This window comes from Typopeltis vanoorti, chromosome 3, assembly GCF_054136105.1.
Source record: "Typopeltis vanoorti isolate ZY-2024b chromosome 3, IOZ_Tvanoo_1.0, whole genome shotgun sequence".
In the NCBI taxonomy this organism is placed as follows: domain Eukaryota; kingdom Metazoa; phylum Arthropoda; class Arachnida; order Uropygi; family Thelyphonidae; genus Typopeltis; species Typopeltis vanoorti.
Genome location: NC_143551.1, coordinates 67,926,472 through 67,951,873, shown reverse-complemented (window position 1 = coordinate 67,951,873; position 25,402 = coordinate 67,926,472). Strand labels below are relative to the sequence as shown.

The window sequence follows — 25,402 nt, the reverse complement described above, 5'->3', positions numbered from 1 at the left end:
GATCTTAGAACAGGTGAATTCATTTAACTACCTAGGATGTATAATCACATATGAAAATGAAAGAGATATAAACATAAAAATTGCAAAATATTTAAAAATAACAGGTGTAATTAACTCTATATTTAAACCAAACCTAGTTCAAAAACAAACCAGGCTAAAAGTATGGAAACAAACCGGTCTTAATGTATGGAAGCGAAATCTGGACAATAAAACAAAAAGACAGACAAAGATTAACAACAGCAGAAATGAAGTTTATGAGAAAAACTGCAAAGTATACCCTATTTGATCACAAAAGAAACGAAGAAATTATGAAAGAATTAAACCAAGAACCAGTAATAGAAAAAATTAAAAAATATAAACAGAAATGGATGGAACACGTTCAAAAAATGTAAACAGAAAGATTACCAAAACAAGCCTTAAAGTACAAGCCATTAGGAAAAAGAAAACCAGGATGTCCTCTTAAACGATTCAACGATGACTTCTAAGGCCGGAACAGGCCATGTTAGGCCTAAATCCTTGTTACGCATGATGATGACATATAGTGGAGTAGACAAACAAATATGTGTAAAAGCTAGTGTAATGATTTGGATCCATAAATCAATTAAAGCAAAAATAACTAAATTATACTACTGGAATGGAAGAATATTAGAAGTGCGTTTAAAATTAAATAAAGCAAACTTAACAGTTGTTGGACTCCCTGAAGAAGGAAAAAAGAAAATTACGACTTTTACAAACAGTTACAAGGAATATATGAAAAATTAAATAAAACAGACACTATAATTATAGCTGGAGACCTTAATGCCAGAATAGGAATGAAAAAAATTAATAATATAGAAAAATTTGGAGAAACAACAGTAAACAAAAATGAAAGGAGACTCACTAATTATATAATATAGAATAATTTCAAAATGATAAATACATTTTACAAACATTGGTTACAAAAACTACAAAAAATAAACTAGAAAAACAAAATCTAATTACAAAGTAAAATTATTAAACAATTCAAGTATATGAATTGTTTAGTAATTCTAGAATGGAATAATAGTAAAGAAATGATTACATCAGCAGCATATGAAATTCTAGGAACACACACACACACAAAAAAACCCATAAAAATAAAAAATTACATATATGGAACAATGAAATGAAAACAATAATTGAAAATACAAACTGGCCTTTAAAAGATGGTTAAGTAGAAAAAACAAGAAGATGAAATTGAATAAAAAAATAAAATAAATAAAAAAAAAGACGAGCAACAGCCAAAATTGAAACTAGAAAGAGAGAGAGCTGGGAAAATTTTATATCATATCTAGAAAACGATATATACAAAATAAGACCCAATGTGTATAAAATACTAAAATGCATGAATGCAGATATAAAAGGAATTGTAAATATAAAGTACGAAATAAATTTAAAAGAATACTTGGATTACTTTACAGATCTTTTGACGGATAATGCTATCATTAAAAAAAATTACACCAAAAACTTACAAAATGCTTTAAATGATATAACAACAATGAAAGAATTAAAGGACAACCCAAGTAAAATAAAAAATGATAATTGAGCAGGAGAAGATGGGATAAACTCTGAACTGTAAAAATTTGCTGGAAAAAAATTATTAGAGATTATTAAATTTTTAAAATAAAATATATACAAATGGACAAATACCAATAGAATGGAATACACAAGTATAATAATACCTATATTTAAAAATGGGGATAAAACAAAAGGTATTAGTTTATTGAATATATGGTACAAAATATATAATAGAATACTTAATGAAAAATATAAAATATATAGTGAAAAAATATTATTAGAATGTCAAAATGGATTTAGAAAGGATTGTTCTACAATGGATGCAGCTTTTTGTTTACAACTACTTACAGAAAAAAGAAGATAATTTAATTTAGAAACTCATCTTTTGTTTATAGATTATGAAAAAGCATTTGACAAAGTAAAAAGATATATACTGTTTGATATATTACAAAGAATAAATATACCTAATATTTTGCTACATGCAATATTGAATATATATATATATATATATATATATATACAAGAAGAATTAAAACAGTCATTAATAATAAAATAATAAAACAGATAAATACTTTCAGTTATTTTGGATGAGAAATATCATATGAAGAAGAAAAAGACAAAATTAAAACCTTCAAAATATTTACAGATTATAGGCATAGGCCTAATAAATAGAACACTCAATCCAAATATTGTACAAAAAGAAACGTGCTTGAAAATATACAATACTTTAGCAGTGCCCACGTTGTTAAATGGCAGCAAAATTTGGGCAACAAACAAATAAAATAAAGAATAAAAACAAGTGAAATGAGATTCATGAGAAGAACTGCAAAATATACATTATTAGACAAAAAAGGAGAAGAGATTTTAAAAGAACTAAAAACAAAATCAATAGAAGAAAAACATACAACAGAATACAAATATTTAGGCATCTACTTTACTGCATATGAAAAGCAAGATAAGGCAATAAAAATAAGAACAGCCATAGCTAAAGATGCCTTCTGCAAAAATAAAGATCTGCTCAGAAGTTCTGTGAGTATCGAGACAAAGAAAAGAATGATAAGAACATTAGTGTGGCCAGTTTTCACATATGGAAGTGAGACTTAGATATTCAAGAAGAGAGTAAGGCAACACATAATGGCCTTTGAAATGTGGTGCTATAGGAGAGCTCTGAAAATCTCATGGACAGAACATGCGACAAATACAGATGTTCTACAGAGAATGAGAACACATATATCTTTATTATAGGAAATGATCCAGAGAAAGATGAGATTGGTAGGACATGTACTGAGAGGTTCAGCAGGATAGAGGATACTAACAGTTTTAGAAGGAAAAATTGTGGGAAAAGGATCAAGAGGCAAAAAACAAAGGACATGGTTTGAGGATATAAGATCATGGACAGGATCACATGGTTATGCAGAAACAAAAAAGGACAGCCACCAACAGAGAGAACTGGAAGGACATGGTGCTGCACCCTCTCGCTGAGGAAGCTACATGAAGAAGAAAAACTAAACAATTACAAACAAAATTGGATAGAACATGTAAACCGAATGGCCAACACTGGATATCCAAACAAATAATAAAATATAAACCAATTGGAAGGAGAAGGCTAAGTAGACCTCAAAAGAGGATATCAGATGGATAATAAGACTGGAACAGACTAATATAGTTTATATTCATAATTAGCATGATGCATCTCCATGTGACATTGCAAACTCATTCAAATTTACTACCACTCTGGATATTTCACCTGGAAAGATAAACTTGAAAATCAGGTTGAAGGAACTGCAATAGGATTGCCTCTATCATGAGATTTGGCTAATTTTTATTTGTGATGTCTCGAAGATATAATTTTAATTCTCGATCCTAAACTTCTCTAGTTACACTGCATAGACAATATTTTTCTATTTAGAGTGGCACTGAATTGGAGCTCCTTTCTTTTCTACATAAAATTAATTTAGCAGTCTTTCAAAGTAATTACTCCATGCATCAAGGATATCTTTATCTCCAGCCTTCATATCACCTTTATCATCTCCGATTCCTTTTACAGCACTTTTCCTGAATTTCTAAGCTTTTTCAATAGCCTCAGAAATTTTCAGAATATTTTGCCATCTTCCTGATATTTATTTTCTATGTTCTTACTAAAGTCTCACCATTTGTTTAGTTAATTTTACATACTGCTTTGCTTTCCTACATTTTTCTCTGTATTCTCTAAGAGCACAAGCTGACTTATTTGCCAGGAACTTTCAATATGCTTTATTCATTTCCTTCACTGCTGCCTCTAACTTCCTGAGGTCACCATGGAGTTCTGATATTTAAAAGAAAAATTTTCCATCTTTGCAGACAACCTCACTATATGGCTGTCTGGCTGAATCAATCAATGTTTTTTTTCTTAAAGTTAATTTATTTTATTTATTTATTTATTTTTTAATTTTTAGAAAACTATATTTTATTAAACAAAAAATATTTTATTTTGACAAGTCTGCAGCTACTTGCCAACTGGAAATCCACTTGCTACAGGCAAACATATTTGTCAAGCTCTACACTATAGTAAGTTACAGCATTACTACTCTGGTCAACCGTTACCCCTGACTTGTACTCTCACAAGAGAAGAGAAAAGAGAGAAAAAAAAAATAATAATAATAAAGTGAGAAACAAATAAGTGAACCTACATGAACTGCTACTGGTCAGGAATTAATTATTCTGTAAGGTCTGTTTTACTGGCCTTAGATTATTTGTTACATATTAATTTATATTCTTCCTAGTTTATGTTTGGGATTAATAATATGCATCTGGGATAATATGCAGAAATATCTTTGCAACCATATTCCTGAGGAATATGGTTGCAAAGCACACAGCCACTAGAGTAACCGTGCGGAAAATGAAATACTCTTTCTTTAGTAATTATTTTTATGCACTGGTCGAGAGTTCACTTATGAAAATTACATTACCTTAGTACTGAACAAGAGTTTTTGCTCTCTTAAGAAAACCAACCAGTTTGAAACAGCTGTGGCCAGTGAAACCTTTATCAAATGGACTAATAAAAGGCAAATATATGGACACTTGGGCAGCACCCATGTCTTTTAAGTAGACAAGCTAAGGGAACTCGGGGATGCCAAGGATTCTTGTAAGATCTCAGGTCAACTTACAAAACTTTCATAGTTTATACAAATATTCGGCTTTGAAATAATGTTTCTATGTAATTTTACATCACTGAAATGAAGTCTTTTGGCTCTTTCTTTAGTAACTAATTTTCTATAATTCAGGAATTTAATATGTCATTTGTGTTCTTGTCATATTGGGATTGTATGTCTCGTTTTCTCTATGTAGCATAAATTACAGATACACTGGATTTGGTATATCATCCTCTGAGTAGGCATGAGCAGAAGAAAATCTATGGAGGAGATAAGTAAACTTTTTTAATTTTGTGGGTTATTTGAATGTAGCCTTAATATTATATTTTTGCAGTGATCTGGTTTCTCGGATTCTCCTAATGTAAGAGCTTGCTATGGCTTTATATTCTGAAGAATTCTGTTGATCATATTCCTGTTGTAACCATTCTTTATAAATGCTTTGCTTATTATTTGAAACTCATTTTTCATAGCCTGTTCATCAGAGCAAATTGCTAGAACTCTATTTTGAGGGACCTAACAACCTTTAGTTTTTGTGGTGAATGATGGAATTAAACTGGGCATGTATTTGCCCATGTGTATAGGTTTATAGTCGACTGTAAAGGAAAGACAGGCCTGAGTGCAAACATATAATGGGTGTATCCAGAAAAGGAAGTGCACATTATTTTCAATCTCAATGGTGAACTAGATGCATCTGTGTTTATTCAGGTGACTAGGAAGTTGTTTATTTACAGGTTGGTGGCCATGGGGCCACCAACTGCAAATAAACTGCATATAAACTGCAAATATATATATATATATCAATATATCTGAATTAAGTTTGAGTTTTAGACTCACTGAATTTAGAGCTCATTGTTCAAAATCTTCAATATAAAAGTTAGCTTTGAAGAGTGAGCTGATGGCTATACCTATGTTTTGTAAGCAGAAGTTATTTTGCCATATGAAATAACCAGAACAAAGTAAATGGGCAAAGGGCCATGATATAGGTGGAAGTCTGTTCTGTAAGAGAGCTATATCAGTGATTGGGACATTTTGAAAATGGCAGTTACAATCAAAGCTCACTAATAAATCTTTGTTGTTGGGTGCAAGGATGTTAGTTTCTTGGCTAAGCAATACATTAAGGTTATCAATTCTTTCCACTACTGGCTGCAGCTGCACATTATTTCTGTGTACTTTTGAAACAGAAATAATGTGCAGCTGCAGCCAGATGTCTGCTACTTCTAAGGTAGCAGACATAATGCAGAATAACCTTTTAACAATTTCTAAACAATAAATTACACAATAACCACAGTAATTAATTTTAATGAAATGAAAGTAGATATATTTCGTACTGAAAATAACAGTACATCATCAGTGTGTAGAAACAAACAAATCAAAAAGGAATGGGAATACAAGGTACATACAGCAGTCGGTGGTTTACCAATTAAAAATTGTTGCTGCATGCTAGAAATTAATATTAATAAATAATATTATTAAATTATTGTTTAAAACTATATTTGGGGGGGGGGGAACAGAGAGAGAGAGAGAGAGAGAATCGTTCTGATTCAGATTTGGCTGATATAAAGGGCTTCACAACTTTCTTTAAAAACCTACTTCTGTGGAGAAAACGAGTTTCATCCCACTGGATACTGTGTTTAGTGTCAATACCATGTTGTGTCAGACCAGACTTTTTGAGGTTTTGTGTATTCAATATAATATTATATCGAATAATTTATTTATTTTAATTTATTTAGTAATTATTTATTTTAAATTTAATTAATTCTTTATTTTTCTGATCACTAGAGGTCAGGCTTAACCGGCAGTTATAGTTGAATGTACCGACATGCAGTGTGATGTAGCTTGTATCTTGTTCATATATGTTTTCCTGATGATGACCTTGATATAGAGGTTGAAAAGTAAAGTAATTGTATTAATGCATGTGTTTGTATCTCCATAAATTCTATGCAATAAATGCTGACTGCCATGTAACCCTGAAAGAACTGAAAGAAGAATGCATGCAATTTTATCAAATTAGCAAGAGTTGTTACCACTAAACTGAGCATGCAGATTACTCTCATCATAACTTAAAAGATGATTTTTATAATAAATGTATAAATTTTTTCTTCTTGATTTAAAAAAAAAAAAAGTTCTTTACATATGACCAATAAAGTAACATAATGCTGTACTGACTACTGAAGTACCATAGGTTGTGAACTTAAGGTATACAAGTATGGTGGGTGAGCTAAGGATATTTAAAATATTTGTTTCGAATATTTTAATTTTAATTTAATTTTTTTTACATAATCTAGAAACCCTGCTCTGGAGACCCAACATGGAACTTTTTAGCGCCATCTCAGGCTTCCAATAAGCAGAACAGTCACACACACACGGAGATAAAATTTTTCTTACCTAGAATACTCTCATGTTTGGGGTGAAGCACCTAAAATCTCTCTAAAAATTCTTGATGACATCCAAAGGAGAGCAATTTGGCTAACAGACAATCCCTCTTACAAATCCACTTCAACCTCTATCTTAGAGATGCAGTTTTAGCTCTGTCTATTCTACAGGTATTTCAATGATCATTACTCCACTGAACTGGCAACCATTATTTATCCACTTTCTGTTGCACTTGTTAATACAAAAGCAGCAGCAATGGCTGCCCAGTATCCCTTTACTGTGCAACTGCAAACACGAAAAACCTGTTTTTCTTTTATTCTATCTACCTGTGTTGTTCCAACCAATGGAAAACACAGATAAACCCAAGAAAAAACAGAAGCCAACATGACAGTCTCCACTTTTCTTACGAGCTCCAAAGACGACACTTACTTGAAATGGCTCATATCCTATTGCTCCCACTCCTCATCTTGATTCTTCATATTCTATCTTTCTCTTTTCTCCAAAAAATATTCCATCATTCACCTTCCAAAAGAATTCACAGCCCATCCTTGAAACTTGGGTTTTAAATTCACATACCTTTGTTTTATCCGCAATTCTCCCACATCTATTTCCACTGCACGCCTTTCTTTCTGTCATACTTCAGCAGGGGTATATAAATGAATATTGCTATATACCTGATGCTGCTCAAAAAAAAAGAAGAAGACAACCAAGAACATTCTACAAAAGTTATGTCTAAAATTATTCCTTCCTTATATTCTTCATGTATCTGTCTTTAAAATATCAATAATGCCCTAAAAAATTTAATAAAAAGCCAGAAGGAGTACTCCTAATGAAAAATAGGCAAAACAGTCATAAAAATTAAACTATATGTCTGTATCATGCAAAGAGTGTTGTCAGACTACTTTGTATTTTTTTCCCTTCACGAATACCCAATTTTAGTAAAAAAAATAAGTTTTTTCACTTCATCCTAAAACATAAGAAAATGTATACTCACTAGATCTGATACAATTTCCTGAATTCTTTGCTTTGCTCTTTCTACACATTCTTTAGCACCTTTCAATGTAACAAGGCTGCTGTTTGTACCACTTCGAGGAAAGCTAACTGTAACACCACCAAATTCTTCTCCTATCTGTTGAAGTACTTCCCCACGCCGAGCAACAAAATGTCGGTGATATTTGGGATCGACATGCATTTCATCTTTAACAACTTCATCCTAAAATAATTTTAGAAATTCATCACTATTTCTAATAAAATTTAATAATCCAATTTTTCAGAAAAAAATTAAAATCTTAATTACAATAGATATAATTTTAACAATTCGAAAAACTTTAAGCAAGATGCAAAGTTGTTACAATTTTATAACAGATGTTCTTTTTTGAATGAGACATGTCAAGTGGTTTGAGTAATTTCAAATTTTATTTTAAAATATTATTTTAGACCAATTTAAATTTAGTCATTTAGATCCATGTCACTTGTCTCTGGATCTTCTCCACCCCATCAAGAAGAAACCCTGGCCCTCAGATCTAAGTACATTAGTCAAGATGTGGTCTTATCAAGGCTCAATAACCAACTCGATAAAAAGGAACAATAACCTGCTTGTCTCTGCTCGTCAAAGTATTTTTCAGCAACCAAGTGATTTGATGAGCTGATTTAGCTACTTTTGCGATGTGCCCCCTAAACTTCAACTCCCTATCCACCAACACTCCCAAATCCCTGGCCTCATCAATCTCCTGGAATACAGTTCCACCAATGTGGTATACTGCTGCTAATCTTTTCACCCCAAAATGCATAACCTTACATTTTGCCACATTAAATTGACATCCATTCTCCTTAGCCCAGTCCTCCAAACTATCCTGCAAAATTTTGACATACTGTGCATTCACTATTGCTCTACCCAACTTTGCATCATCAGCAAACAAATGAACAGTTCCTCTCAGATCCTTTCCTATATTGTTAATGAACAAAGTAGTGGTCCAAGAACAGAACCCTGTGGCACACCACTAGTCACAGGCAGTCTTTTGGACTCTACTCCTGAATAAACCACCCTCTGATATCTCTCCATCAACCACCCTCTTATCCATCTCACCAACCCTATATCCATCCCCATATGCTGCAGTTTACTGATTAGAATTCCATGTGGTATCCTCTCAAAGGCCTCAGCAAGGTCCAGTAGGATCACTGTAAACCCATTACCCTTATCCAGTTCAGCTGTCACTGTGTTATAAAACATGAGCAAGTTACTGAGGCATGATCTACCCTTCACAAAACCATGCTGTCCCCCATACAGTATCCTGTTATCATCTATCCATTCCTGTATTCTCCTCTTGACTATTTTCTCCAAGACCTTGACAACGATTCCTGATATGCTGATTGGTAGGTAATTTACAACAGCAGTCTTGGAACCTCCTTTACGCAGTGGAACTATTTCCCCCCCCTCTTTCCACTCCCTCAGGACTACCCAGACCCAAGACTCAAATTAAACAAAACGGTCAAGGGCACTGACAATTCTTTAGCCGCTTCACGTACGACATGAGCTTGTATACCATCCAATTCCACAGATGTATTGACATTGAGGTTTTGTAATAGACTATTCACCTCCACTTCATTCACCACCATTCCCGTATAAGCTGTTGGTTCCTTCGTTCCTGCAATGTTCCCACCCGGATGATATACTCTTGCAAAGTGCTTGCTCAGTAATTCCACTATATCAACTGATTCGGTTAACTCTCTACCAACGGCATTCTTTAAAATCATTCTGCCGTATACATTTTTTCTTTTACTTGCAATATATTGAAAAAAACTGTTTGGGATTTTCTTTAGCCTGCATGACTAATTTTCTTTCATAATCCGTTTTCGCTTTTCTTACCACACTTGCTATCCTTCTGGCCTGAGCTTTATACCGTTCATGTGCCTGCAGGTCACCTTTCTCCTTAAATTCCCTTCACAGTTGTTTCTTTTTTTGCAGCTCAAGCTTAATGGTGTTATTCATCCATTTAACCCCTACTTAATTTATTATTCAGACTCTAGGTATACAGTCAGCCACTGCTTCATGCAAACACTTCTTAACCACCTCCCATGCACTATCAACATCCAGCCCTTTCAGTTTTACATGCGATGGCACTGAACCAAGCAAACTCCTAAGCTTGTCATACTTACCAGCCCAGTAATTCCACATGTACCCCGTCTTAATTAAAAATTCCACACATTTAACCACTTTCCCAAGTCAAGACCCTATGATCACTCTCACCAATTGGTGGCAACGTGGTAATTACTAGGTAAAGCACTCTCTGACCCCTAGTATTTTCCATTACATGCTGTTGCAGATAGTTATCCCTTAATAACTGCATAAAATCCAATTCCTTCCTCCCATGTGTCCTCTCCTCCTTCCAATCAATGTTATTACCATAGTTGAAATCCCCCTTAATAATTACCCTCCTTCCACTCATTGCTTCTATTTGCTTATGCATACTATCTCCACCATCTATTTCATCACCTGGTCTATAGCAGCACCCAATTGTATATTTTGTTCTGCTAGCCTCAATCTCACACTAAATAGCCTCAAATGTGCTCTTTTCTCTATCCTGCAATTCAACTTCTATTCTCCTTGGCTGCAGTTCATCAGCTATCATCAGTAGCACTCCTCCCCCCATTTTATTCTCTCTGTCCTGCCTAAACACACTATAACCTACACATTCTATCCCACTAGCTATATCATCTTCCGTCAGCCATGTTTCACTATTACTCAATTATGGCCCTCCTTCTCATCTCTTCTGTCATACCGTGGCAACAGACTCACTATCCTAACTCTCTCACTCTTTTCTTTTGCTACCTCTAGTAATTGCTTCAGGTCCTCTCTCATAGCCATTTTATCTCCATTTAAGTCATTCGTTCCTGCCACTACTATCATTTCTTTCACCCTCTGCTTTTGTGCTCTGATACTCACTAACTTTAAAGTTAATGAGAATTAAAGATTAATTTTTTTATGTGAATCCCACTCTCAAGAAGTTATAGACCTATAATTCATTAGTATAATGCAGTGTTTCCCAAAGTATGGTGGGTGCACTCCCAAGAGTATGTGATAGGTCTTTAAGAGTATGAGGCATCCTCTTTTAAATTTGATTGCCTTTTTTTAGTTCTTTTTGTTGCCATATTATTGCAGATAAGCACAGGTGTATTTTAATTTCAATAACTAAAAAATCTAAAGGAAGTTTCAAAGATGTGTGTGTCTTGGCAACATCAATTGAGATCCATTTAAATCCATATTTGGTTGATAGCAAGACTGCCTTCTAACTGCATGGTTAGAACTGCTTGCATTAAAAATTTAAATATTTTTTAAAATAAAGAGATAAAGGCTTCATTTCGGCAATGCAAAATTATATAAATTGAGTGGATATTAAATCCAACATCATTTCAAAGCCGAATACAGAAACTATAAAAGTTTTGTGTGAAAATTGACCAGAGAGCTTGCAGGAGTACGCCAATGCCATACTACGAGTTGCCCTAGCCAAACCTAACAGGAAAAGCACGAACACTAAAAGCGCCCGTATATTGTCTTCTATTGGTCCATTTTGATATGTTTCACTAGTCTGACAGCTGTTTCAAACTCAATGGTTTTCATCAGAGTGTAGGCAGAAACCTAAGAGAGCAAAAACTCTTAGTACTAGGGAACTTGAAGCATTGGAGAGGTGTATTTTCCATAAGTGAACTCTCGGCAATATACAGCACTTTTAGCATTCATGCTTTTCCTATTAGGTTTGACTAGGGCAACTCATAGTATGGCAGTGGTGTATTCCTGCAAGCTCTCTGGTCAATTTTCGAACTAAACTTTTATATTGAAAGTTTATTGAAAGTTTCTTTTTCACTTGGTTAGAGTATAATAAAATTAGTTTAATCCTTTTTCCAAGTGTGAGCAAACAAAGTTTGCACCTGAAAGTATCTTCAGGACTGGGGTAAGGTGGTACAACACCAGGGCAACTCGTTGCAAAGGTGGAGAAAGCTACCAACACTCCTATCTCAGTATTTCCTATAATGCAAAACACATCTCCTTGCTGATAATGTTATGCATTAAGGGAAGGGCCACTACAAAGACTAGTTTCTACCTTTATTGAGGTCTCTTCAGTGGGAGCCAGGCCCAAGTGGAGATACCAGGCAGAAGCATTAGCAGGTCATCTCTACCTATAGGAGTTGCCAAATGGTGTGCCACCCTTTTTTAATAAATTACTCTGGATTTAGAGAAAGATGTTGAAAGTTTATTTTTCACTTGGTTAGAGTATAATAAAATTAGTTTAATCCTTTTTCCAAGTGTGAGCAAACAAAGTTTGTGCCTGAAAGTATCTTCAGGACTGGGGTAAGGTGGTACAACATCTTTCTCTAAATCCAGAGTAATTTATTAAAAAAGGGTGGCACACCATTTGGCAACTCCTATAGGTAGAGATGACCTGCTAATGCTTCTGCCTGGTATCTCCACTTGGGCCTGGCTCCCACTGAAGAGACCTCAATAAAGGTAGAAACTAGTCTTTGTAGTGGCCCTTCCCTTAATGCATAACATTATCAGCAAGGAGATGTGTTTTGCATTATAGGAAATACTGAGATAGGAGTGTTGGTAGCTTTCTCCACCTTTGCAACGAGTTGCCCTGGTGTTGTACCACCTTAACCCAGTCCTGAAGATACTTTCAGGCGCAAACTTTGTTTGCTCACATTTGGAAAAAGGATTAAACTAATTTTATTATAAACTTTTATATTTTTCTGCACAAAACTTTCATAGTTTCGTATTCTGTATTCAGCTTTGAAATGATGTTGGATTTAATATCCACTTAATTTATATTAAATTGAAATAGTTTATTAGTTTAAAATTATTATTTATTCTTGGGAATACATGTGCCTAATGTCACAAGTGCCATTAAAAGCTCATTAAATCGAACTTTGACACACAAACTCGAACTGATGACACACAAACTGGCCTATAATTAGATGCTTCCAGTCTGTTACCACCCTTATGCAATGGCACTATCTTACTATATATGGAAGAGATTTTTCATAGAACTGGAGAGGGAAGTAGAACAAGAGGCCATTGCTGGAAACTGTATAAGGAGAGTGTGAGCAGAGGAGTAGAAATTCTAATGTCACAAGTGCCATTAAAAGCTCATTAAATCGAACTTTGACACACAAACTCGAACTGATGACACACAAACTGGCCTATAATTAGATGCTTCCAGTCTGTTACTACCCTTATGCAATGGCACTATCTTACTATATATGGAAGAGATTTTTCATAGAACTGGAGAGGGAAGTAGAACAAGAGGCCATTGCTGGAAACTGTATAAGGAGAGTGTGAGCAGAGGAGTGAGAAGCAGGTTCTTTGCATGGAGGGTAGTTGGTGAGTGGAATGCAATGCCTGAGTGTGTGTTGTGAATGTGGACACATTGAATTTAAGACGAGGTTGGATAAGCATTGTATGCAATAGTGAGTATCTCCCACGATGAGTGTCTGACTCCATGGAGGTCAGGTGTTGATAATAATAATTCCTCCTAGAGAAACTCTGATTTTCATCCTCCAATACAGAAAATCAGGCCAAATGATAATACATGTAACAATGAAAACAGCACACTGTATAGAATGAATACCACTATTCCTATTAATTAGCTTTACAGGAAACCAAGCTTACTTGACCATAATAGGCTGGTCTAAACATGTTAAGAGGTAGAAGAGTTTATTATTATTATTATTTTTTTAAATTCTCTATGTGACTAACTGACAGCAGAAATATCCACTAAAAAAATCTACTCATTTTAAATTCAAAATCAAATAATATGAACCATACCAGATCACTTATCATTTCTTCGAGTTCTTTCTTCACTTGAAGTACCTCTTCTTTTCTTCCAATAATTACAATGGTTTCACGATCAGTATCCTTCTCTGTTGGAAAGAGTATACGAGCTTCTGTTTTTTCACGAATCTAAAGATATATCTTTCATTAATGTAAAAATTTTAGCCTAATACATTCGTTATTCAGATATCTGATTTTAATATAAACAATTAAAATAACACTGAATACATTAGTAAATAAGCTAATCGTTTTGAAAATTTAGATAAATGTATTTATGAATCAATGAAAGACATCTATACTAAACATCATCATCAAATTCGTGATATATACCCTCAAGGGGTGTACAGGATATGATAGTACAACATGAAAAACTTACATCATTACTAACTTCCTATCTACAATTTTCCTCCAAATCAGTCTGTTACCTGTCAAGACTCCAACATTATCAGATTTTATATTTCTATCTTCTAAGGCACTTTGTATAAATCCACCCATATCTTGGTCTTTCTCTGGGTCTTTTTCCTGCCAACCTCTCAGAGAACACTTGTTTTGCTAGTCTTTCCTCTCCCATTCTGTTTATGTGACCATACCAACTGAGATTAGCTCTGCTAACACATTCCTGGATGCTGACGATGTCAAGTTCTTTCCTAATATCCTCATTTTTAATATGATATTGCAATCGATGCCATCTCTGTTCATGCCCCTAATCTTTCTCAGGACTCTCATATCTGCAGTCTCTAGTCTCTGGTCAAGTATTTTACTTCTGACCCAGCTCTCAGATTCATAAGTTAAAATTGGTTTGAATTTTAACTTATGAAAATTAGCTGTATACTTTCTTGTATACAGCTAATTTAGTGTTTTGGCTAATTTCTCTCTTATTCCATTTAAATTTATTGAGTTGACTTCCTATCATACCAGCTTTGCTGATTCTGTTGTCTATTTCCATATTTAATTTACCATCTTCACTAAAAACCATGCCTAAGTAGCTGAAATGTTTTACTTATTCTATAGGTTCTCCATTCACAATGCAGTTGATATTTTCTGCCTATTTTCATTGTCTTTGTCTTTTTAATGCTGACCTTCATACCATATCTATTACAACAGTAATTCACTTTAGTCAGGGAATCTTGCAGACTTGTAGCAGATATATTTAGAAGTATAACATCATCTGCATAAAGCAAAGGGTTTAATATTTAATATTAGGTTTAATATCAAACTTTCTTTCATAATTAAAAAAAAAAAAATTCTTTCATAATGTGATCCATATAGATAATGAATAACAGAGGGGGATAATGTATATCCTTGTCTCACACCAGATTTAACATTAAACCACCTTCCTGTACTTCCTTGAATTCTAAACTGCTGACTTACAACTCAAATAGAGACTAAGTATTGCTTGATATAATGTCCCATTGACACCATATAACTGTAGCGTTTCGAATAGCTTCTCTCTTGGCACCTTGTCATATGCCTGTACTAAATAAACAGGTTAAACTATGACACATTAAGACAAAAAAAAACACTTGATGAGTGGAAAAATTAGCCCCTAAATCTCTAAGAAATGACAAGGGCATTGTTATCACCAAGGCAGACATAGGCAATGCTAGGGTCATTCTTGATCAGACAGCTTACCTGGAAAAAATGAACTGATTGGTATCTGATCTGACCACAACACACACACACACACACACACACACACACACACACACACACACACACACACACACACACACACACACACACACACACCAAATGGTTAACTACAATCGTACAAAACATATTAAAAAGAAAACAACAGAACTAATCAAGTTAGTTATCATTTGACTGGAGAAAACAATTAAAAAGATGTTACCATATTATGCCTGTGCTCTTAAAATCTGTGACCTGCCAAAAATACACAAAACAAATGCTCTACTGCAACCAGTAGCTGAAAAAACTGACAGCCCCAATTATCGCTTGGCCAAGAAACAAGCAGCTACATTCAAGGAGTCGGTAGGTCATTCAATAACGAAAATTTATTAGTCAGCCTTGATATAATTGCCCTTTTCGCAAATGTCCTGATCATTGATGCAATTCTTCTCACAGAAAACAAATTCCCACCCGATATCACGGCCCTCTTTGCTCACCTACTTCGCTCCAGGTATTTCATGAAGCAAAATAATTTCTACCTGCAAAAAAGAAGGTATAACCATGGGCTCACTACTCTTCTCCCTCATCCCCTGCCAGCTAAATTTCATGTGGAAGATTTCGAGTAACAAGCTCTAGATTCAGCAATGTGTGTCTAAAGCCTAACTTATGGCTCAGATATGTTGACAATATGGTTGGTGGTGGGGGGGTGGGGGGAATAGGTTACACAATTCCAACAAGAAAAGACGAACACAAATGGCACATTAAATTTCTTCACTATCATTACAGGCCTGTCAGACCATGCATTCCAAACATGTCACAGAATTAACTGGAAAAGCATTAAGTCCCTACACTGCACCAAAACCTGGCTTGAAAAAAATTAAAAGAAGCTTGTGAGATACTGATTCATCTTAATCTCAACAAGAATGATTGATTAGTAATTGCAAGAGTATGGAAGACCCATCTAACAACCCATACAGGATACAGAACATGATGGCAGAACTCCATAAAACAACAGGACTGTAAAGATTAATGTGATGTAGTTCCACTCTAATTAAAAAAAAAAAAAAAATTTAATCATCTGTATGTTATTATATTTACTATGTATAAAAAAACTATTTACTGATTTTATTTACAATTATTTATTATTTTTTTTGTTTGTTTCATAATTTTTTCACAATTAACAAAGCAATTATATTTAGCTTACTTTTGTGTAGTGTCATGTAGCACGCGTCTTGTTCACATGTATATTTTCCTGATCGTAACCTCCACATAGAGGCTGAAATGTCAAGTGTTATTTTCTTGATTTCTTAATGTTAAAATACATTTTTCTTTCAATTTTTTTAAATGTATCGTCATTAATAAAGCAAAACTGGCAATTAATCCAAATATTTTGCTGATTAGATTGTTGATGCCCTTTAGTAGTGATATGACTGCCATAAATTTAGGGAAATTCTTTTTTCACTTTTAGATGGTTTCGGAAACCTAAGAGTATTCAAATTAACATACATGCATGGTTTTTCTTACAGCTGGTGATAGTGACCATGCTGTACTGACATGGGATGTAGCTAAGTATATGGATGTTCCATTCAGAAAAAGTTATCTGATGAACTATAATATAGGAATTTATAACTAACTGTATACTATATATGGGTATACCAGGTTCTGTTGCATAGTATTAGTTGTTGCTAGATGGGAAGCATGTTGGCAATGATTTTTTTTTTTTTATGTTGGGCCCATATACGAGAGGTTGGCTGATCAACCTATAGTACTTTAGTACTGTATATGGGTAGTGGGATGGGAAAGGAGGAACTTGTTAACATTCGATTTAAAAGCCTGTATATTGTATTCCTTGGGAAATACATCAGGGGAAGACTGTTCCAGAGTACAGCTGATAAAATCCACAGTACAGCAGTAGCAGGGATGAAGGAGAAGGGGGAAAAGAAACTTGTTCTGTGGGTTTCGAGGTGTACTGTGAAGGGATGTTGGGAGGTGGCTGTACATGTTCCAATGGGTTTAGTACAGAGTGGGGGAGTTATTGATGTTGTTTCAGATGAGCATTTTCCATGAAAATATTTGTAGAATATACAAATTGCAGAGACTAAGCGTCTATGTGAAAGTGTGGGGAAAGAATGGAATGAATTAAAAAAAAAACTTAAATGATGCAATATTGGAATGTGCCCTAGAGATCAAAGAATACAGGTAGTCCTCGACTTATGACAATTCGCACTTACGATGGCCAAAAATTATTATTAAAAATTCTCTAATTTAACTTTGCTGCCAGCATATACATACATATATCACATTGCTTTTGTATACGCATCGCAGTGTCACCATTAGTCGACAAGCAAAGCCTATTACCAATAGCCGCTGCTATGATTCACCCACTTATAACTTATCAGCCTTTGGCATGTTAGTTGCTAATCAGCAGTCGAAGTGTTCATTTCTCTCGTAATTTTTGTATTTCATCGTAACCCTATTATGTCCAGTAAGAGAAGTAATACTACTGATTAAAAATTCCAACATAAAAAAGAAAGTGAGGAAAGCTTTAAGTTTAGATGTTAAAATGATGGTCATTAAAGCATATGAACAAAGGAAAGAAAGTTGGTGAAACAACACGAGAAAAAAACTATCGCATTCAACTGCTTCAACAATTATAAAAGATAAATCAAAAAATAATGGAGGCAGCTAAAGGGACAGTTAATATGAAATGTACAATTTTAACGTAAAAAAGAGAAGGGCCAATTCATGAAATGGAGACGCTTTTAATGATATGGATAGATGATCAAGTCAACGAGAATATTCCTCTCAGTTTGTTTACGATTCAAAAAAAAAAGCATGCAGCCTATTTGACAATTTAAGCAAACAACAAGAAGATAAATACGGTGAGCATACATATAACGCTAGTAAAGGTTGGTTTTATCGATTCTAAAGCTGATTTAACTTGCATAACATAAATAACGGGAGAAGCTGAAATTTTCAAGAAAAATCTGAAAGAAATGATAAAAGATGAAGGCTATTTGCTAGAGCAGATTTTTTTAACATAGATGAAACAGGACTGTTCTGGAAAAGAATGCCAGAACGAACTTACATTCACAGAGAAGATACATCAGTGCCTCGGTTTACGGCATTTAAAGATAGGATTACGCTTCTTCTTCTTGGAGGAAATGCTGGTTTTAAATTAAAACCATTTCTTGTTTACCATTCACAACCCCCCCCCCCCCCAGAGCTTTGAAAAACAATGATAAGAATAAGTTGCTGGCTTACTACAGGAGTAATCATAAGGCTTGGATGACAACTGTTTTATTCGAAGACTGGTTCTTAAATTGTTTTATTCCAGAAGTACATGCCTACTGTCTACCTAACAGAAGAGTTTCGCGTGCTATATAGAAAGCTAGATCTGAGTATGAAAAGAAACTGGCTCTGCAAGTTTCTTTATCATTAGAAGTAAAAGAATAATCATAATGAATGTAGATGTTATGTGGGTGAACAGAATAGATGAATGCCCATTTTGCTAAAAGCTATATCAAACCTGGTGTGCACAACATTGCATTCAATCCAATGTTGTGTGCACAACATTGGATTGAATGCAATGCTACTCTTCACTAGATGAAAAAACTAAGATGTATAGTGAAGAGGAGATACTACAGCTACTGCATAAGCTGAATAAGAATTTGGCAATAGAGGACTAATGGATTATCAGTACAGATGCTAAGTGTGCAGTTGAATAGGCTGTCCCTTTGACTAGACTGCATAATTTGAGCAGAACAAGATGATTCCACAGGAGTGGAAAGAATGTATAATGATGTATAAGGTGAAGATTGTAAATCTCCTACCACTCTATGATAGAGGTAAACTGAGGAGGAGGACATTATAAAAGATAGCCAATGAGTCTATATGTAGATTGTGCAAAAGAAATTATGTAGAATAATTTGTGGATCTGTGGTCTCTGTTTGACAGAAAGATGTGTACAATGCTGATGGATTGCATCTAAATGGTTTTGATGTTGTGTCTGGAGAGAGCTTTGTTCGCCAAGCATGCTGAAGTGCTAATTCAGGGAAACTTAAGCAATTAGAGTGGAAGCAAGTGAGTTTGCGTGAATGCACCTGTGAAGTGAGTGAGAATGACCAAGTAAGGAATCTAGTTTCTCAAGCAAAAATATTAAATAAGGTAGTCAACTCAGAAAGTAAAGATGGGTGGGAGACTAAAGGGATGCTGCAGTTTCTATATACTAATGCCAGAAGTATCAGGAAGAAGAGGGAGGAGGAGTTTTTGGCATTGGTTAGTGCAACTTCGCTTAAGCTTTAGTGAGACTTGGCTAACAGCAGATTATGTAGTTACAGGGATTGAATACGAAGGGTTTAGAATTTTCAGGGAAGATAAAGAAGATAGGATGGGAAGAGGAGTAATGCTGATGATAGCAGATGAATTGCAACCAAAAAGAACAAGAGACAGGCAGGAGGGGTGACTGTTCATTTGAAGCAATTCTTAAGGCCAGTAAGACAAAATATACAGTTGGTTGTTGCTATAGGCCAGGGAGTTACACAGATGATCTGGAAGACATGCATCACCAAATTAGTACAATGAGTACAGGTCGAATGATTATTATGGGGAACTTCTACTAAGGAGATAAAGACTGAAAGGAAGAAAGATTACATGGCAGAAAGGAAACAGAATTTATACACCTGCTGAGAGATAATTCTTAAGGCAGCATGTGATTGAAGGGACTAGTGGTGGGAGAGTATTGGACCTGGTCATAGGATCAGAAGAGCTATCCATAACCAAGGTGACAACATTGCCTCCAATTGGTGAAAGTGATCATGCAGTCTTAACTTGGGAGATTGTAAAACATGAGGAATATTCTATCAAGAAGAGGTATTTATGAACTACAAAGTAGGTGATTATGACATGATTAGGAAGAAGCTTAAATCTGTACCATGGCATAAAATACTGCAGGATAAGGATGTTAATAGTGCAAGGGATATATTAAGAGTGATCTAGAGGAAACAGTATTAAATTGTATACCTAGGATAAGGAGGGTTAATCAGGTAGGAGTTAGATGGATGAGTAATATCATTAAGCACGAGCTGCAGAAAAAGAAAATGCTGTGGAGGATATATAAAGAGAAAGGTGACTAGCACACTCATGTACGATACAAAGCTCATGCAAGAAAGGTGACCAGCATGACAAGGAAGTCGAAATCAAATTATGAGAAGAAAATCAGGCCAAAGGAAATCCCAGAGTTCTTTTATGTGGCAAGTAAGAGGAAGAATGATTATGGAAGATTGATCTTAATGAGTGATGATGTTCACAAAGAGACAGAAGCAGATAAAATAGTTCAGTTACTGAGTGACCACTTTGCAAGGATATATCATCCTAGTCAGGTTACTGACTCAACCTTGTAGTGCTGTTATAATAACTTGAATACCTCTTATGGGTACAAGAGATTGATGATGAAGAAAGGGGGTGAGAGCAAGACTTCTCTCAGAGCAGTGAGTGATTGGAATGACTTATCTTTGAAGGTGGTGAGTACAGGTAGTGTTAGTGAATTCAAGAGAGGGGGTATGATGTGGCATGGTTGATATGAGGTTCCCCCCATAATGAGTCCCTCCTTGGAGATGTCTGATAATCATAATAATATAGGAATTATATAATGATATTCTTTTTTAGATTTATTTTGCAAAATACATCTAAAATTGCCAAATTTGTGGTTCTGTCTGTCCTTATAATAGGCAACAGAAAAACATACATTACACATATAACACACCTATTTGTTTTTCATAGATGCATTATAAGTATGCATCTTCAAATATTTTATTCAAATTTGATATTGGAAATCATTATTACCACATGTTGAGCCACTTATTTTTGGTTTTGATCAGACATTTTAGTTAAATTATACATATTTGGTCATTTTATAATAGAAATACAATTTTATTAATACAGACCAGTTTACAATAAAACTTATATTAAAACCTACCAGTTTCACCAGCAAACTGTCTGGCTTTTTCAAGGCGTTTACGGAGATATGAAAACTAGTAAATGCAAATTGAAAGGAACATAAAAAACGTTGTAAACCAACTAGTAGCTAAGGTTACACTTTCGCGTGACAGAGAGGACTTATTGTTCTTATTCATTATCACGCATGTGTGTTTGTTGTAAACGTGTAATGTGATTACTGGCTAGCTGTAGTTCAGATTGATTGAGAGAGAGGATCAGGTTTTTCCATGAACTGTTTAGAATTACACCCTGATTTCTGTTGAGGTTTCTGCCGGTTATTGACACTATTGTGGCTTCCTTAAATAAACGATGCCTGTAGTCGTCATCGAGATATGGCATTGAGCTGTTTTGCCAATCTATCGTGTGGTTAGACGTACAGAAATGATGTGCTAAGCCGGAAGAGATGCTATTGTTGTGGTTTCCATCACCAACATGTTCTTTTTGTCTAATTTCTAAACTTCGTGAAGTTTGTCCGATGTAGGCAAGACCACAGGAACAGGGAATGTAATATACTCCTAGATATTTGTAGAACGGCACTTTATCTTTTGGGGATCCTAAAACTTGTCTGATGTTGGTGGTTGGTTTGAAGACCACTATGATGTTGTGGGCTCTCAGTATTCTTGCTATTTGATAAGAAATTGACTTGATGAAAGGTATCACTACAGTAGAAATGTGCTGACAGTGGGATTCTTCTTGTCTGGGGTTGTCATTGTATAGATATTTTTTGATGATGTTTTCAGGATATCCATTTTGCGATAATGTGTTGGCTATTAATGAGAGTTCAGTCTGTGTATCCTCTTCTTCTGATATAAACTTTTTGGCTCTATGTTTCAACATGTGGATAATGCTCAGTTTGTGTGTCTTGTGATGGTTTGAAGTATAATGAAGATATCTTCTAGTATCTGTGGGCTTTCTGTAAATGGATAATTTGACACTGTTAGGTTGTTTTTTTATCAAGATATCTAAAAAATGCAGTTGGTTGTTTTCCACTTCCAGAGTGAATTTTATCTTGCTATGTATTGAGTTGATTTTATCCACAAATGATTTTAGGTTATCTAAGCTGTCTTGCCATATGATGAAGATATTGTCAACATATCTCCACCATGTAGATGGTCTCGGAGAGTTTGCAGAGAGAATTTCTTTTTCAAGTTTTTCCATGAAAAGGTCTGCATAAGATGGTGATAGTGGGCTTCCCATTGCTAGGATTTCTAATTGTTGGTATATGGTGTTGTTAACCTTGAAGAAATTAGATTGAAGGCAGTGTCTAAACATCTGTGTGATGTCTAGAGGAAAGAGATCTTGGATGATGTTTATTACCTCTTCTACTGGTACATTGGTGAAAAGGGATACAACATCTAGACTGGCTAGCATGTCTGTTGGTGCAATCTTAATGGCTTGGAGTTTATTTATAAAATGTTGACTATTCTTGATATAGGATTCTGTTGATCTTATTTTATTATTTGAAAAGTTTGCAAGATGCTTTGCCAAAAGGTAGGTTGGTGATGATCTTCCAACTATTGGACGGAGAGGTATATCCTGTTTATGTATTTTAGGTGTCCCATATAGTCTTGGAGTGATAGGATGTGAGGATTTTAGTGTTCTCTTCACTTCTTATGGGCAAATGTTACAATTTCTGATTAGTTGTTTGTTTCATTATGATTTTTTATTGTGGGGTCACTGTCTAGGATCTTATAAGTGGAGTTGTCTGATAGTAATACGTTTAACTTATCATAATAATCTTTAGAGTTGAGGATAACTGCAGAATTTCCCTTATCAGCCTTTGTAATAATGATATCTTTATTTTTCTTCAAGTTGAAAATTGCCTTTCTATCATAAGGAGACGTGTTGAGAACAGGTTGTTTGGCTTTGGCTAGGATTATCGTACTTTTGAATCTAATAGTGTTGGTCACGTTTTGTGGTAGTGGATATAGGCCTTTTTCAATTCCACACATAAAATCCATTTTAGGAATGTGTTTGGGCGTAATCACGAAATTAAAACCTTTTTTGAGAATGTCAGATTCATTTTTGTGAGGCTATGATTTGACAAATTGAAGATCACTTTGTCATCCAGGAGGTTGTTTTGTGTCCGATATTTTTTCTTGTAAAGTTCATTGAATTTCCTAATTTGTTTGTCCTTAAAGTTTTTTCATAACTGCATTGTATCATTTGATCTAATTGATTCCATATGGTGTATTCTAAATTGTTAGAAATTTCATCAAAGAACTTGCGGCAATTAATATCGCTTTTATTAAGTTCGTATCTCGTGTGTTGAATCCTTTCTCTTACAAGCGCCAACGAAGTGCGTATATAAATTTTTTTTAGCTGATATAGAGTTGATATGACCTCTGACCATGAGGAACTTTGGAATGATGGAGAATTCCCTGCAACGTTTAAGGAACGTTAGGTGGTTCAAAAGTTTGGCCTTTCTGCATTTTTCTCTTTCCATGAACCGAACTTTGTGTTTCATTAAACTATTTAAATTATACATATTTGGTCGTTTTATAATAGAAATACAATTTTATTAATACAGATCAGTTTACAATAAAACTTATATTAAAACCTACCAGTTTCGCCAGCAAACTGTCTGGCTTTTTCAAGCCAGACAGTTTGAAAGGAACATAAAAAAACGTTGTAAACCAACTAGTAGCTAAGGTTACACGTTCGCATAACAGAGAGGACTTATTGTTCTTATTCATTATCATGCATGCGTGTTTGTTGTAAATGTGTAATGTGATTACTGGCTAGCTGTAGTTCAGATTAATCGAGAGAGAGAGAGAGAGAGAGAGAGAGAGGGGATCAGGTTTTTCCACGAACTGTTTAGAATTACACCCTGATTTCTGTTGAGGTTTTTTTTCAGACATTTTACTATTTAGGATTTCTACTAACATGTATTTCCATTTTAGTTTCAATCAGCAGCTTTGTCAAATTTGATATTTGAAATCATTATTACCACAACGCGCCACTTATTTTTGGTTTTGATCAGACATTTTACTATTTAGGATTTCTACTAAAATGTAGTATTACCAATTTAGTTTCAATCAGCAGCTTTGCCAAATTTGATATTTGAAATCATTATTACCACATTGAGCCACTTATTTTTGGTTTTGATCAGACATTTTACTATTTAGGATTTCTACTAAAATGTAGTATTACCAATTTAGTTTCAATCAGCAGCTTTGCCAAATTTGATATTTGAAATCATTATTACCACATTGAGCCACTTATTTTTGGTTTTGATCAGACATTTTACTATTTAGGATTTCTACTAAAATGTAGTATTTCCATTTTAGTTTCAATCAGCAGCTTTATCTTGTCGTGAAAAGCTTAAGCTTTTCATGAACCATTGAGGTTCTTTAGCTGTGAACTTCACAACCGCAACCATCTCAAGGATAAGGTGGTTAGCCCTATGCCTCCAGGTGTGTTCTATGTCTGTAGATGCATGTGTTCATGGGGCCGATTTGCCCATTCTGGGGAACGAAAAACAAGCCCCCCCCACCTCCATATGAGAGGGCTAACTCAGTCGAAAGAGACCTGATAAAGGTTCCTTATGTCTTAGATGGGAATCGAACCCAGATGTTTCTGCCTAAAGGGTTTCGTCTATACAGACTGAGCTGCAGAGGCTCTAATCAGTTCAGTTTTATTGGCAAAAAATTTAAAAATGTTAAAAACAACAATTTATAGCACATAAACTAAGCAGCTTTACATTCATCTGTGGTAATAATGATCATGCTGTACAAGAATATTACTGTAACATGCACACACACACACATACTTATATTCTATCCTTAACTATAACCTTACCTTTTTAATATTTGCTCCATTTTTACCGATTAAAAATTTATGATGTTCCTGTTTTGCTTTCACTTCAGCAGTAAAACTGCACTGTTGCTGGAAATAGAAAAAAACAAAA

At 34.5% G+C, this 25,402-nt stretch overlaps 1 protein-coding gene across 1 annotated transcript in view; it reads right to left on the bottom strand.

The window, feature by feature from the left end:
• Dp1 (satellite-binding protein 1 Dp1) overlaps positions 1-25,402 on the bottom strand; it is a 286,820-nt gene that overhangs the window by 75,959 nt on the left and 185,459 nt on the right. Inside the window, exons 15-17 of the mRNA XM_090390658.1 lie at positions 25,294-25,380; positions 13,861-13,995; positions 8,035-8,253 (exon numbers count right to left, since the gene is read on the bottom strand). Of these exons, the coding sequence (XP_090246784.1) occupies positions 8,035-8,253; positions 13,861-13,995; positions 25,294-25,380 (441 nt within the window). The remainder of the gene's footprint in view (positions 1-8,034; positions 8,254-13,860; positions 13,996-25,293; positions 25,381-25,402) is intronic.